The 14,962-nt window shown below is 47.5% G+C and overlaps 1 protein-coding gene across 1 annotated transcript in view; it reads right to left on the reverse strand.

The window, feature by feature from the left end:
* Nucleotides 1-14,962, reverse strand: part of LOC149356661 (microtubule-associated serine/threonine-protein kinase 2-like) — a 126,141-nt gene that overhangs the window by 21,650 nt on the left and 89,529 nt on the right. The window contains exons 10-12 of the mRNA XM_089576403.1: nt 11,976-12,457; nt 7,489-7,651; nt 5,655-5,794 (exon numbers count right to left, since the gene is read on the reverse strand). Coding sequence (XP_089432529.1) covers nt 5,655-5,794; nt 7,489-7,651; nt 11,976-12,457 — 785 coding nt within the window. The remainder of the gene's footprint in view (nt 1-5,654; nt 5,795-7,488; nt 7,652-11,975; nt 12,458-14,962) is intronic.

Below are 14,962 nucleotides of genomic sequence, written 5' to 3' on the forward strand. Positions count from 1 at the left end.
TGGAGTGCATTTGGTAGGTGGACAGATAAATGGTTTCTTACGAATACTCCTCAAGAGGAAAGTATATAGTAGCTCTACCATACTAGTACTCACCTATAGGGCAGAAACGTGGAGGCTAAAAAAGAGTGTTAAACTTAAATTGAGGACAACGCAGCGAGCTATGGAAACAGAGATTATAGGTTTAACGTTAAGAGACAGGATGAGTGGGTGACATGCTAGACGAAGTGAGGAAGAAAAAATGTGCATAAGCAGAACATGTGACAAAAAGGCAAAATAGCCCTCCCCCCCCCCCCCCCCCCCCCCCTAGGCAGTACAAACCACTGGCTCAATATTCGAAGTCTGTTGGCTCCGCGCAACATCCACCAATGGCCGTACTTCTCCACTGCTCTCCTGATATTCCCAAAGCCGCTTCACTAAACCCCCGCCGATGGCCCCAATTTTCCACTGGTGCACCCATATTGACAATGCCAATTCATTACAGTTCCGACGGTGGCCCTACTTGTCCGCTAGTCCTCATATTGCCAAGGGCCCTTCTATACGCCTGCAGTGATAACCCTATTTGTAAGCTGCGGCCCCATATTGGCAATGCCACTTCATTACACCAACAACAATGACCCCTACTTCCCCCTGTTTTCCGCATATTCACAATGCCAATTCATTATAAATCCGACGATGGTCTTACTTGTCCGCTGTTTTCCCTGTACTGGCAATGCACTCCACGATACATCCAGTGATGTCCCTGGTATTTTCGATGGTTATTTTTTCATTTGGGCTAGTTTCGTAGCGGCTAGTAGCGTCTTTTCTCATTATGGTATGTGGTGTAGGAGGTGAAGAAGCTTGTTGCGTAGAGTGCTCCTCTGAGAGAGCTCAGAAAAAGGAAACAGAAAGGATCCTTTTCGTTTGCCTGGAAGCTGCCTCACTGTTTCTTTCTTTGTTCATTTTTAAAGCAAGATCAGTGCTTGTAGGATTCCTTCAGTTACTGATGACGCGTCAGAATTGAATTTATGTATATGCATAATGCAGCGGTTCTGTTTTTTTTTGCGATTTATGGTTGCAAATAAGATATTGCCGCGTCTACAACAATAGCCGCTCGGCGGCTGTTCGGCACGCAGCTCGTGCGCCACGCGGTTCGCTGCTGAAGAAGACGAAGCTCGACGTTCCATCCTGGCCGTCTCGGTGTGCGCTGGCATCATCTTGGTGTTGGCGTTCCTCTGCCGTCTGGACGCGGCGCTACCTGTACCAACTGCTACGTGACACTGGTGGAGGTGCTGGGTAAGAGAATAATTAATAGCATAAACCTGCTGTAGTGCCTTACGGGTGATGCAGGTCATGAATAAATAAAATAAAAACCTGAATGTAGTCAAGCGGCTACAATTAAGTTACACAGCTGTGAGATAGCAAAGTAGCTATGAATTCACAGCTACTTTGCAGTCTCATAGCTGCAGTCATGTGTGCGCCATCAATCTTGACTCGTGTTAAGAAGCTGCCGCTTCACGCTCTTGCGGACATTCTGAATTTTCTGCGACAGGATCGTTGGCAGCTTTCTGATTGTTGCCTGCGTGCAGACGCCTGTCCTTGAGCCCCAGAATGTCAATGTTTCAACAATAAGGGCCACCTTCTCAGGAGTAAGCTGCTTTCTTGTGAGGACACCATCTTTGTGGTAGTCCTTGGGGGCTGGCTTTCCGCCAAACGTACGTTCGGCTAGCCCCTCAAAGCCCCATAATGTTTGGGCCATGTCTTTCACGACTAGGGCTGGCTTCGAATGCTGTAATATTTTTTCGGCCTTCATGCTGCTGATGGTCAGACCTCCTTTCACATGGAACTATGAAATGAAAAGTACAACCATAACTTAGATGCAGCATTAAAAAACTGATAATCCCTTCTTGCTTACGCTGCCATCACCAATATTTGTGAAAGGGGCATGCCCCAGCAGCTCGCAAGTCATCCACTATTGCTGCTTGTGTTCCCATCGTCTCTGCTGGGAGGTGGGCTCTGGAATGTACTGCCTCCTTCCGTGTTGTAGCCAGCCTCTCAAAGATCCTTTCACCGGGGGGATGTGGGGAGGAGCTTACAGACGCCAAAACATGGGCTCCCTCAATATTCTCCGATGGGCTTTGAAGGTGGCTTTGCACAGCTGCATAAAAGATGGGCTAAGATGATGTGCAGCCAGGAACATATTGTCACGTATTTTCTCCCTATTTTCTTGTTAAAGCATCGGGCCGATGCTCTTTCCGAGAGGGAGGGTAATGCCGCGTCTACAACAATAGCCGCTCGGCGGCTGTTCGGCACGCAGCTCGTGCGCCACGCGGTTCGCTGCTGAAGAAGACGAAGCTCGACGTTCCATCCTGGCCGTCTCGGTGTGCGCTGGCATCATCTTGGTGTTGGCGTTCCTCTGCCGTCTGGACGCGGCGCTACCTGTACCAACTGCTACGTGACAATATCAATATGTTGGAACCGTCGTAGTTCTATCCAGAACAGGGATTTCAAAGAGCATGGCTTTCTTTATTTCATTAATTCTAAAGTATCCTTTTTTTTCTCATTCTATAAATGGTGTTCCAGTGAACAAAATTACGCACTTTTCACCGTTTTCCTGCTTCTACTTTACCAATAAAAAAGAATCTGCACAGCCCTTCCATTTGATAAAATGCCTCTTGAACAAAGGAAGATAGACAAAAGTGAACACCAGATTCAAACAGATGGAAAGAATTCATTCATGACTGACACCACAACTTAATCCCACTCCAACTTACTCCCCATAGTGCCACATGCACAGTTAATGTAGTCTATGCACTGTTTTGTCAAACGTTTTTTGTTCTGGCACCACTGCGATTTCGCCCCTCGACACTTCCTATTCGAAGACGACGAGTGTTGCGGCAAAGCATTTAATCAATAGAAAAAGAGCAGCATCGAAAGCTGACACCGAACCTGCACAGGCACCTTATCTAAGGCTGCGCGGATCCGTTCGCAGGCCGCGATGCCTTATGAAAACAACTTTCAACTGACACCAGAACATACGAGATCAGCGTGGTTGTCTTCGGCGTAAAACCACGTAGCCAGTGACAAAATGGCGAGCAAAGTTCATGTAGTCAATACTTCTATAAATGTTAATGTCTGACTGAAACGGGTGTCCAGTTTTACCCCAAATCAGCGGAGACAAACACATTTACCACTTGATGCGCATTTGATGCATGCAAGGGCGAGTGATGCTCAGTACAACACTGAGAGCAGCCTAGGAGCAGACAAAAGAAGCGTCAGGCAAAAAAAATCCTTGATCCTTGATCCCCTTTCTCAAGCCGCGAAGCTAACATTGCTAACGTGGGATACCACTGTCTATAGCCAGGTTTACATTAATACGACAGCAGCTCATCGTATTTCTTTATCTCGCGGAGGCGACTCACCACAGTTCACATGCACCCCACCAAATCAAGCGAAACGGCGGCCTCTTGCCCTGGGAATGCGCCGGAGGGGTTTCTCGTAATCTATAGAGGCTATATATAGGAGTTGTTTGCCATCTGCAATCTCTATCACCAGATTAATAGCGTGAATACGATCTATTGCCGAGTGCCATTTACGAAAGCCTGTCTGATCACTTGGTTTATTAACTCTAAGATTGCCCTGCCTCTATTAGCGACAACTTTAGTAAAATTCAAAAGGGTTGAAAATTGGGCGAGTTGGTACGAATTCAGATGTATGCGTGATGCATGCGTGATGCAGTCGGCAGATGTATGCGTGAGTTTGCCATCCTTGCTACTGCTTGACGCCGAGGTTCATTATCTTCAAAGAACACTAAACCATGATAACAGATAGATTCGTTGTGATTTAACGCGTGTTCTTGCTTGTAACCTTTGTAACCATGTTATGACTGTGCATGTAACCATAGGTTTCGTCTATATATTTTTTGTGCTTTTAATAAACTTTGTCAGTTGTTAGTGAGCACTTGTGTTGGTGTCACTCTGTCTCTGTCCCTGTCCCTGTGGTGCCACACCAGTATGAACTTTAGTAAATACCTTAAAGGCAACGAAGAGTGAGCTGATCGGTCTGTAATTTTGCAAGTCTTGGACGTCTCGGTTTTTATCGTTCAATATGGTGTTAGCGTTCTGTCAAGCTTCAGGCATGCACCATACCACTTACGTCTGTGTTAGGCGACAGTCTTGGTCGAAAAGGCTGGCAAATTTGGCAGCGGTTAGGTAAAAGAATGTGCTCCACGTTAAGGGCTCTAGGTTGCGAGCCTGGGAATATTGTGAATGACGTGATGTTTAATTTTGTCTGCACTCATCTTGGAATAAAACAGTGTTTACAAGCAGCAGTGGAATCTACCTACAGTCATTTTCTCGTGTCGTCGTAGTAACTATTGTGCTCATTCAAGCTACATAGCAACTCCAATGTATGCAGTCTCATTTTTAGATGTAATTATACGGCTGGCATCTAATGTGTTATCCAACTTGCTCTCCTCGAAATAGAACAAACCCTATTGGCTTTCTTGCTTTAATGTGTTTAATAGTACATGTGCTCCAGCCAGGCAGTATTCCTGCTATAGATATTTTCGGAGTCCCTTTGTGACTGCGAAGAATGCGCCAACTTGTATGGATTTCTCACGATCTAAACAATGACAGACAGTGAATTTTAAAATTTCGACATCTTTTATTTAGGTGTGGTGCATATGGTTGTCGAATGGTACACTGAAGCGGGAACGGCGGTATACTTGCAGGCTTTACATGGCCCCACGTTTGCCTTGACCAGTTTAAGTGGCCCTAAGTCTGTTATTTGCATTGATCCAGTGAGATTTCTGTGTGACCGGGGCAATTTCAAATAGGTCGGCTTTGATGAAACATGCCCGCAGATTCCACAATACAACCTATACGTGCTGTTTTTGACACCTGGCACTGGTGCGCCCACTCTCCAGCGAATCTCCTTTGCGTAACTTAGGAGGCCGTAGGGTAAGACCAGCTCGTAACTCATGACACGGACAACTAGCCGCAAAAGATGGCGACTGGAGGCAGAACGCAACACAAGGTGGCGGTGCAGCTGTGTGTGCACTGTCAACTGTCATAACATTTGATGAATTCTCGAGGAGTTGGGCGTTACAAGATTAGAAAAAACTTTAAATCTCTTAAGGCTGCGACCGGGATCCGAATGCGCGGCTCCACAAACAGAGCAATTTCGCTGGTTGCTCTGTTTTACCATTACGCCAAAGTCGCGCCCAACACCCCGCGTGTTAGGCTGCCAGCCTCTCGCTCTGCGCTTCGAATGCCGTCGTGTACGCAACTTTTGTACGTCCGAAGTCAGTGCAAGTCAACAGACTGCGGGCACTTGCATCTGTATAAGCCCATGTTCGGAAGCGTTGCTGGGTTTGTGGCAACAAAAGAAAGAGTACACGGATGCGCCATCTGACGAGCATCCTGCAAACCACACGAAATGGTGGAGATTGTACCATTAACTTCAATTATCAATGGCGCGATTGAACTCAGTAAATAGTTTTATTGCTAGGCATTGTGAATGCGTAATGGTATTTAAGCGACTTCAAATTTTTGCGGTCAGTTGTCTCCATCAGTTTTGCTTGCTCAGCTGAAAAGTGAAATGGCAAACTAAAAACCCCTACAAACTAGCGCACGCACCCCGTAGCCATTGCGTAGGATAAAGTGAGTAGTGCTTACATAGACGACGAAGTAGTTTATGTTGTCTTCGCCCCTGAGCCTCTGCAAGGCGAAGCCGAAGCCCCAGTACTTGCTATACCGTTTCTTGCGGTACAGCACGATGTCGATCTTCTCCACCCCAACGAGCACGGACACTGGCGCTGTCAGAAATAAGAAATCCACGAAAAAAAAATGCAGAAATTGGTTTTTCTCACTGCCAAGGAACCAACATGAAGCGCTCCTTTTTTATAGAAATTAAAGGACGAAGGCTGCATTTCAAATCGTGAGTATTGTGACGGTGTACTCTACGTGCTTGCTCAGAGGCTATGGAGTTGTGCTATAGAGCATGGACTAATGATTTTGAACCCAACCGCCTCGGCGGAGTTGGAAAATAGCAAGGCGGTGATCTAACGACGGCAACTATATACCCTACGACTGTGCGACGGATACAGCTAGCCAGCGAAAAACAGCGTATGCTCCTGTTTTGCTGTCCTGGGTGTCCCGGCAAGTGCTTCCTTAATACCGGCAGAAGTTTGCACGTGAAGCCCTTCACAAATTAGTTTAGGAGAAACGAAGACAAGGAGCAGAGGTGTAGCGTCACTCGCGGCATCATACACAGTGCGTTTCTTCACCTGCGTGAAAAAAGAAGCAACGCCTTGCGTGAATTGCGATGAAAACAGCGACACCTGCAGCGAGAACCAGAGGTATGAGTGGAGGTTGCCGTCGGTCGGCTGGGAGGGCTAGCAGAAGGTCAGGTTAGAAGTCTACGTAATGCTCTGAGCTGGGCTAGTTGGCTCGGCTTACTTCTGGCCGTGCTTGAGCCAATTTTCTTTAAAAGGTTAGGAGCCGCCAGAAACAAGGGACAAGGGGAAAAAATTTTAAGGGGCTCAAGTAAATAGCAAATTTATTTATTTATTCAAATTACCATTAAAGGCGCTGGAAGAAGGGCAATACATAGAGTACAGAGTACATCAATATACTTCTTACATAAAAACAGTGCGATACTAATGCGACGTAGAAAACAGAAACCATATGCATCAATGTACAATATACGCAGGAATAAAAAAAGTGCAAGGAAAACAAGAACAACAAAATGTGGCAGTTACCCAACATTCGCAAGTGAGTGGATCAGTTCTTGAGATTTATATATGATAAATTTGCTGACAGTTGTAGAAGGCAGGTTTTTGCAATCGACAATTGTGCGTAGAATAAATGACTTAGAGTAAGAGGATGTGAGGGATATGGTGCGTTTTACTTTGAAAGAGTGATCGCGGCGTGGAAAGACGACTGAGGATGATCGGAAGAAGTCGGCGTGAAGCGACGGCTGATCATACAGTTTATGGAAAACAGCGAGACGCGAAAGGTTTCAGCGATGTGATAAGAGGTCGAGTTTGGTGCGTGATAACGTCGAAATAAACCACGATCACTCGCAGTGCCACTTGAGAAATTAGTACAGCTACAACGGTATCTGACTTCTTTGCACACCAAAAAAAAAACTGCTCACGGCATTCGGCTTCTATATTAACCGCATAGCCATCATACTGTACTAAAACTTCGCCAAAGCAAGCTTAACCAATAGCAGCAAAAGCAAGTTAAATTACTACGATTAGAGCATTTCCGGGTAAATTTTATTATTTTTCATAATTTCCCTGCACAATTGAGACTTACAGTTTACTATTTCATGATTTCAATGCCAAAGAGGCGCATTTATAGAGTAGGAGGTATGGGAATTTTAAGGCATACTCAAAAGTCTGAATGAATTCGTATTTTTAGGTTGCTAAAACTTGAGTTCGTTTTGCACTCTGGCTGATCTAAACTTGGTGAAACACGTATAGCATCAAACGACAGCGCTCACAACTTGCTCCGTCCTCGGCGACCGATGGACTGAAGCTACTCAGCAGGTCTCCAGTAATGGGTGGCGGCGAAGGGAGTGCGGCATAAGAGATCTCCGGTTCAGTGTCGCGGCTCGTATCCATGAACGAGTCGGAGACGGCAATGGGCTCGCTAGCTCTTTCTACCTGCGTGGCATAGGCCCGGACCGGGAGCAAAAAATGCTCGCATTAAAAAAGTTCGTTATTGTAACGCCTTTTATCACTTATGAAATATGCCCAGACAAACTGTTTATAAAAAGGGAGTAATCACTCCTTAGAAATTACCCAAGAGCAGCCGTACGGCCACTCTCTGATTACAGATCTACACCTGGCTTGGTAGATTTCTCTAAACATTTCACCATACACTCACCACTTGTGATGCCTATTTTGTGCACTCACAAAGCTGGGAGCAAGAAAACAACTTGCTGCTGGAAAGGCCTAGACAGTGATCGTTCTTGCAAATGACAGCGGATAAAACAGGCGCCGTTAGTGGTAAGATCGGGATTTTTTCTCAAGCTCTGGGCGGCTGGACATGATCCGCGTGGGTGTAGTGCAGCGAGTTCCGCCTCTGTCCTGTCTCCGTCTACATGCATTAAGCGAATACTTATACCAAAACAGTCCAGCCTTCCGTTACAATCTTGGACCACCGCACTCCTGTGGATTTCTACTGCGCGATGCTGTCTGACGCTTTCCGCACTGGCCCCATGCCGATAGCGTCATTCTTTGGACCTCCTGACGTTCTGCTCTGAAGTTCCGTTGTTAACGCCTCCGCCTGTCATGCGGAGTCAAACATGTGTGCTCGGACAAGAAAGTATTGTGCAGGGCACTTAATATTCAAGGAGCAAAAAGATGGGGAAACTTGAGGGGACAGTTACGCTCTGCCTTAAGGATATGACGCAATAGCGTTAGAAGCGTTAGCGCCGCTCCGAGGGCAAGCACGAATGCTGTTCTTTTTTGCCCAATCCCATAACGCTTAATCTACCTTTAAGAGTGCAGTGCGATAGCATTCGCGATCCCTCCCACGCAAATACTCCTGTGTCGCCTGGTTTCTGCCTACATGCCCCTATATGCGGAATTGGTCATTTTTTACTTTACAGTCAAAAATTGGTGGGAGTCCTCATACCAATCTTCTTGCAATCACGAAGATTAATTGCCCTAGTCTGCTTATTTCACAAGATAGTCTATAGTACTAATCATTCGACTCTCCCTCTTGCGCAACCTCACCGCACCTCGCGCCATTTAAACAACCATCTCAGCTTCCAACGCCTTTCAGGAAAAACCGTTGCATTCAATTCATCCGCTTTGCCGCAGGCTATTGTTCACTGGAATGGTCTTCCGGAACACATCGTCAATATTCGTGATCCAGCTTCTTTTAGGACCGAAATAACAGCCATTTTTTTGTAATTACTGACGCGTCAATAACTATTGTATAATGATGTTCTTATTATTTTATGGTGAGTACTAACAGTCAGTTGGCATTGTGTACTGATGTTCTTATTGTTTTATGGTGAGTACTAACAGTTAGCTGGCATTGTGTAATGATGTTCCTACTGTTTAATGAGTACTAACAGTCAATCAGCATTATATAATCATGTCATTCATGCTCCTGTTATTACCCCTTTTTATGTAATCCCCCCCTCACACAATACTCCATGTTTGGAGCCTGTGAGGCAACGTAAATGAATAAATAAACCAGCCCTGGCGCAGTGGTGTAGAGGCTAAGTGGTGTGCCACTGACCGGTAGGCGACTGTTCCATACACAGCCACCGGTGGGGCTTGTGAGACCCACGTTGCTCTTTCCGAGCAACCTCTCGTGATCCATCATTAACCGAACTGTCACCTGCCACGATGGGCAGTTTGCTCACAGCCTGGTGGACAGGCTGGCACCTGCCGCTTTGCAAAGATTGTGATGATGTTACAAGGTCACATGACCCAGGTGGCAGCTGAGCCAACTTCTCTTTTCTCTCTCAACACCGACCACGCTGAATTTACTGCAGAACGGTAGCCTTAAATCTATCGCGTTAAAGGGATCGCGTGCAGATGTATAACTTGTAGGAATAGAACGTGGGCTGTACGATCTTTCAGCCTGCCGTGAAGGACCGCAGTGGCCAAACGGACGAAAGTAAGCGCTTGAGCATAGAGCGCTTGCCCTTGGCAAAGTCGCTCGATCGGCTCTTCTCCTGTTCTGACACTATCCCCGCTGCTTGTCTGCTGCGATGCGATCAGACACGGGAAGAGAAGCAGAGGTCATGGGTTCGGATCGCACCCGCGGTGAGTCATCGTGAATTAAACTACTTTCTCGTCAATTTCGTTTTACATAAAAATTGCTCCCATCACAGATTTTAAAATGATCAACAGTACAAGAAATAGAAAACACTCCCCTATCCTTTCCTTGGTCTAGATGATTGTTGGCGCCATTCATTAGCGTGTGCAGCCAGCTGGTTAATTATTGTTGCACTGTTGTCTGCTACACTAAAGGAAGGCAAATGAGAGGCGCCCTTGTATCATTTCCTTCCCTTAACGTTAGAAATGACCCTTCTTTGAGCAATGTTTAGAAAGAGTAAAAACTCCTTCATTTATCGAACATGCTCGATCAGATAAAACTCATCCGTACTACGATCACATGCTCACTTAAGTATAATTTTGGGAAGCCATAAGCATAGTGGTGGTAGAAAGGCGGCTGCTGATGATGTGTAGAGCAAGCTGGCGCTGCGTGCCCCTCCGTCGCAGTTAAGCAAACACAGGTGAAGCATGTTCACACTACCTAACACATGAATTGCCGCGATCAGTTCCTCAATTCTAGGAATGGCGGAAACACTGATACGGACAGCACGTGAAAGGTAGCATGACTAGACAGTAGCAAAAATCACCTCTCGCCTTAATTAGTTCCATTCCCGGTATATCGCCGATATCAATACCTTAGAAAATATATGGAAATGTAGCAGCAGCCGCCGCGGTGGCTCAGTGGTTATGGTGCTCGGCTGCTGACCCAAAAGACGCGTGTTCGATCCCGGCCGCGGCGGTTGAATTCCTTTGGAGGAGAAATTCTAGAGGCCCGTGTGCTGTGCGATGTCAGTGCACGTTAAAGAACCCCAGGTGGTCAAAATTTCCGGAGCCCTCCACTACGGCGTCTCTCATAGCCTTAGTTGCTTTGGGACGTTAAACACCATAAACCAACCAACCAAATGTAGCAGCTGCTGTCATGACGTTTCTTCAATAACCTCAACTAGGAAATAAAACAAGACCTTTATCGCAGCCTGCTATTTCTGTCTTTTTGCGTCGCGTAGAAGTTATTTCTGACCTAAAAAATTACGAGGAACTTTAGCGGCTAAAGTGGTGAAAGGCGAAAGCCTGAGTGCTGCATTCTGCTACGCGACTGTTCACTGTACATTTTGTTGGTGCATTAATTAGCTGCCAATTAATGACGCTTAATCTTCGCCTTTAGGAGTGGAACGCGACAGCGTGTTGTAGCGCTGCCACGGAGTCCAAGGAACGCCACCACCCGTTCGGCGCGATGCATTACCCTTTGAACGCAACGGTTTTTGAGGAAAGGAAATGGGGCTGTAAATTCTCTGTCATCTCGGTGGACACCTGAGCCGCACCGTACAGGAAGGGAGGAAGTGTGAGTGAAAGAAGAAGAGGGGCCGTAATGAAGAAAATGAAAATTGTATGTCAGGAAAGGAAATGCGCATTAACTGTCTCACATATCTCATAGACTCTAGTCGAAAACTGTATTTGAGGAAAGGAAGTTGCGCAGTAAATGTCTCACATATTTTGGTGGACACCCGTCAAAATTCGCGCGCGGTGACGTCACGACAATTTGGACCAATCTGAAACGCGGACAAATACGCCTTGCTCGACGGTAAATTGATTTTTGAGGAAAGGAAATGTATCTGTCTCTGATATCTCGGTGGACACCTAGACCTCGCCGTAACGGGAAGAGAGAAAGATGGGTGTGAACGAAGACACCGTATTCACTAGACGCACCTTTGTTCATTCCAAACCATCGAGCTGGCATGGCGGAGTGGTAGCGTGCTCGACTCGCACTCCGGAGACCGGGGTTCGATTCCCGAACTCGACTAATTTTCTACTCGGTTTTATTTATTTATCTGGCCTGATTAGAAATGTTAATTAGGCTGATTGGGTAAATTGAGCAATTAACTAAACTCATTCGCACTTACTTGGGGCATCACTATACGATCCCTTTAATTGGTTGCATGGTTACTAGCCAAAGTACAATTGGCCCCATTTGAAATGCGCGCACTGTGACGTCACGACCGTTTCGACCAACTGAAAAGCGTGACATTTCTGTCGACAACACCTGCTTACAACGATGAGGCATTAAAGGCTTCCGCCTTAATACTTAACGCCGACTACTCATAGCCTTATTGTACATAGCACAAATAGCTGCTCGCCACGGCTATAAAGAGCAAAGGACACCTCAGTGACGATGAGCAGAGCCAGCACTCACAGCGAAGATGAGCTTCTTAAAAGAATCGGAAGCGTAGCACAAGAGCGGTCGCTGGCCGTCTGCGCTGACATCTCTCAGGTCCCCCAGCTTCAGCAGCCGGCGCCTATCACTGGCAGTAGTTGTGTCTATAACGTCCCTAGATCGCATTGACCTAATCAGAGGCACAAGACTCGGAATATCGCACAGGTGTCGTTCGTGGCGCAGGCGCTTCCAGTTGAAGCGGTCAAAAAATGGATGCGTCTGGAGGTCCGCGTAGCTGCGCGAGCCCAGGCGGTCGACAGCGTTTTTGCGGAGCATGCGAAAGGTCATGTCCTTGGCTGGGGTCGTAGCCGAGTGCTCGCGCTCTTCGGGGCGGGGCCACCGCAGCGGCGCAGTAATGATGCGTTCGCGCAGCGCTTGCTTTGTCTTGCCTCGAAAGGGCACGCGGCCAGTCATGAGTTTGTACATTACAATTCCAGCAGACCACCAGTCCACGGAGCGACCTGCAGGAAGACCAAGACAGTTTCAGCTTTGGTAGCAACACAGAAACATCTACAGCACGCCTTTCCACTGCATATATCTATTCAAGTCAAGCTTTTCTTTAACTGAAGAGAACGTACAAAATATAACAATGAAAAGGGACTTTTGATTCAACAAATGGCTTACGCTTTAAAAACATTGCGTGCTTGAAAAGTTGACACCAAATGCTTATTAAACATGCCGTAATAACAACTTCTGAAAATGATGGTATGAGCTTATATGGCCGCTCGAAAGGAATGGCATTTAGTTTTGCTCCATTACTCGCTTCACTGTTTCAGCAACTCGTGCTTGCGGGAGAGCGAGAGACAGAATCATTTATTTTCTTCCCTCGGAAAGAAATTTATAGGTGTGACGTTAACTGATCGGAAGCGGGTGGAGGGGCTGAGGGAACAAAGGCGAGTTCATAACATCCTAATCAAAATCAAAAGAAAGAAATGGGCTTGGTCAGGGAACGTACTGCGAATGCAAGATAACCGCTGGTCCTTAAAGGTAACGGAGTGGTTTCAAAGAGAAGGCAAGCGCAGCTGGGGCGGCAGAAAGTTACGTGGGCAGATAAAATTGAAAAGTTTGCGGGGATAGGGTGGCCGCGACTGGCAGAGGACAGGGTTAATTGAAGAGACATAAGAGAGGCCTTGCCCTGCGCTGGGTGTACTCAGGCTGATGATGATGCTGGCCTCTACAGCCAAAGCTGTACAAAATTTTGATATATGTGGCATCTAGTGTTGCTACACAGTGTTCACCAAAATTTTTTTACCAGAAGATGGGAAATCGCAACCGGTAGATGCGAAGAGTTCGACGTTTCGCATGACCTCGCTCTTATCGATGCTGATATGGTGTCTCGCGCAATGCATGTAACATATCTTCTCCAGTGTCACAACTTTCAGCAAATTCTACGCAACGAAGAACAAAATGGCTATGGTTTAGCTCAGGTTAAACATGGTTGGAAGCGATGGCTTCGTACCACTGGCTATGCCTAGTTTCGCTATGTCTAAGCTTTTAGTGCCTAGCTTTGTTTATCTTGGCTGACCACGGCCTTTCATAGTTTATATATGAAACGAACACACATTGTTAAGCAGCGACTCGGACTTTATCCTAATGAACACGCTGCAATGATCAGTGAAGTATGATTTTTTGTTTCTACACTGTTGATGGCATAGTTTGACTCTGCGAAGGAGCGTTGCAGAACCAAGTCTAAGCTAGAGCCCCCTTGTGTAGTCGTACTCGGTGTAGCCTTGTTCACCTCCAGCTGTAACCTTTCTTCAGCGCCCCGTAGAAACGTAGGGTCTCTCTTGGGGTCCTTGTTGAAATCGCCAGTCACGACTACCAAATTCCGATCAGCGCATCGAACTCTCCTGCCGATGGCGAGCGCAACGGTTAGGTGACATCAGATGGCGCGGCGGAGCGGCGAAGCGCAGGTGCGGCGGTTGTTAGGAAACGGCTCTCGGGGCGGTTCCAGCGTGCAGCTACGGCATACGGCCGAGGTGCGACCACGCTCGACGAGGCGAAGTGGCTGGCGTAGTGAAGCTATCGCTTCAAAAAAAATTGCTGAGGCTCAGCTTGGCTAAGCCTGGGGAATGCGAAGCATATTAGTGGCTAGGCTTGGTAATACATGGCTTTCCTTGGTTGAATACTTGGTCATTTTAATACAACCACTAGAAGCCTTCGTCGTGGGGGAAGACAACGGCATGGCTACAGCGGAACGCCGACTAACCCCGAGACGCGCGTTGGGTGAGCGCCTGGATTGCCCCGGAAGCCGCGTCTGCCTGCCCGGTGGAGCGGCGAGCGTTTCACCTACACCGAGTGTGAACGCGCGTTCGAAATGCGCGGTAATGCGCGGGTGTGACGACTAGGGGTCCCACGGCGACGGCGCGAGGTGGAGGCCGGCTCATTCATCCGATGTCACGTGGTATGACCTCACGGTGTCACGTGGCGTGACGGCTGGGGGTCCCACGGCGACGGCGCGAGGTGGAGGCCGGCTCTCTCATCCGATGTCACGTGGTGTGACGTCACGGTGTCACGTGGTGTGACGTCACGGTGTCACGTGGTGTGACGTCACGGTGTCACGTGGTGTGACGTCACGGTGTCACGTGGGGGTCCCACGGAGACGGCGTGAGTGGTAGCTCTAGCAATATGCTTCGCATAAAATGGGCGTTGCCCGCATATTTGCCATCCCGACTGTCCCTACTATGGGCCTATCGATTGGGCGCACGACGCTAATCATATTGTTGCGGGAAAGAATATATTTACAAATATTTACAAATAGAAAAGAACAGCTGCGAGCGGCACCGAGAACACAGTCCGAACTTTGTTGTCTTCTACTCTTCCCACGCTCTTGGTCGTCGTCGTCGTCGTCTACCCGCTCCAGGACCCCCGGCTGCTGAAACGTCGTCTCGGCGTTAGGGCGGCGACATATGAGCGTCGTGATAAGGTTTAAGGCGACAGACGTGGACGATGTCGGTGCTGGCGCC

This window comes from Amblyomma mixtum, chromosome 3 (assembly GCF_055824585.1).
Source record: "Amblyomma mixtum isolate Tamu chromosome 3, ASM5582458v1, whole genome shotgun sequence".
NCBI classification, from domain to species: Eukaryota; Metazoa; Arthropoda; class Arachnida; order Ixodida; family Ixodidae; genus Amblyomma; species Amblyomma mixtum.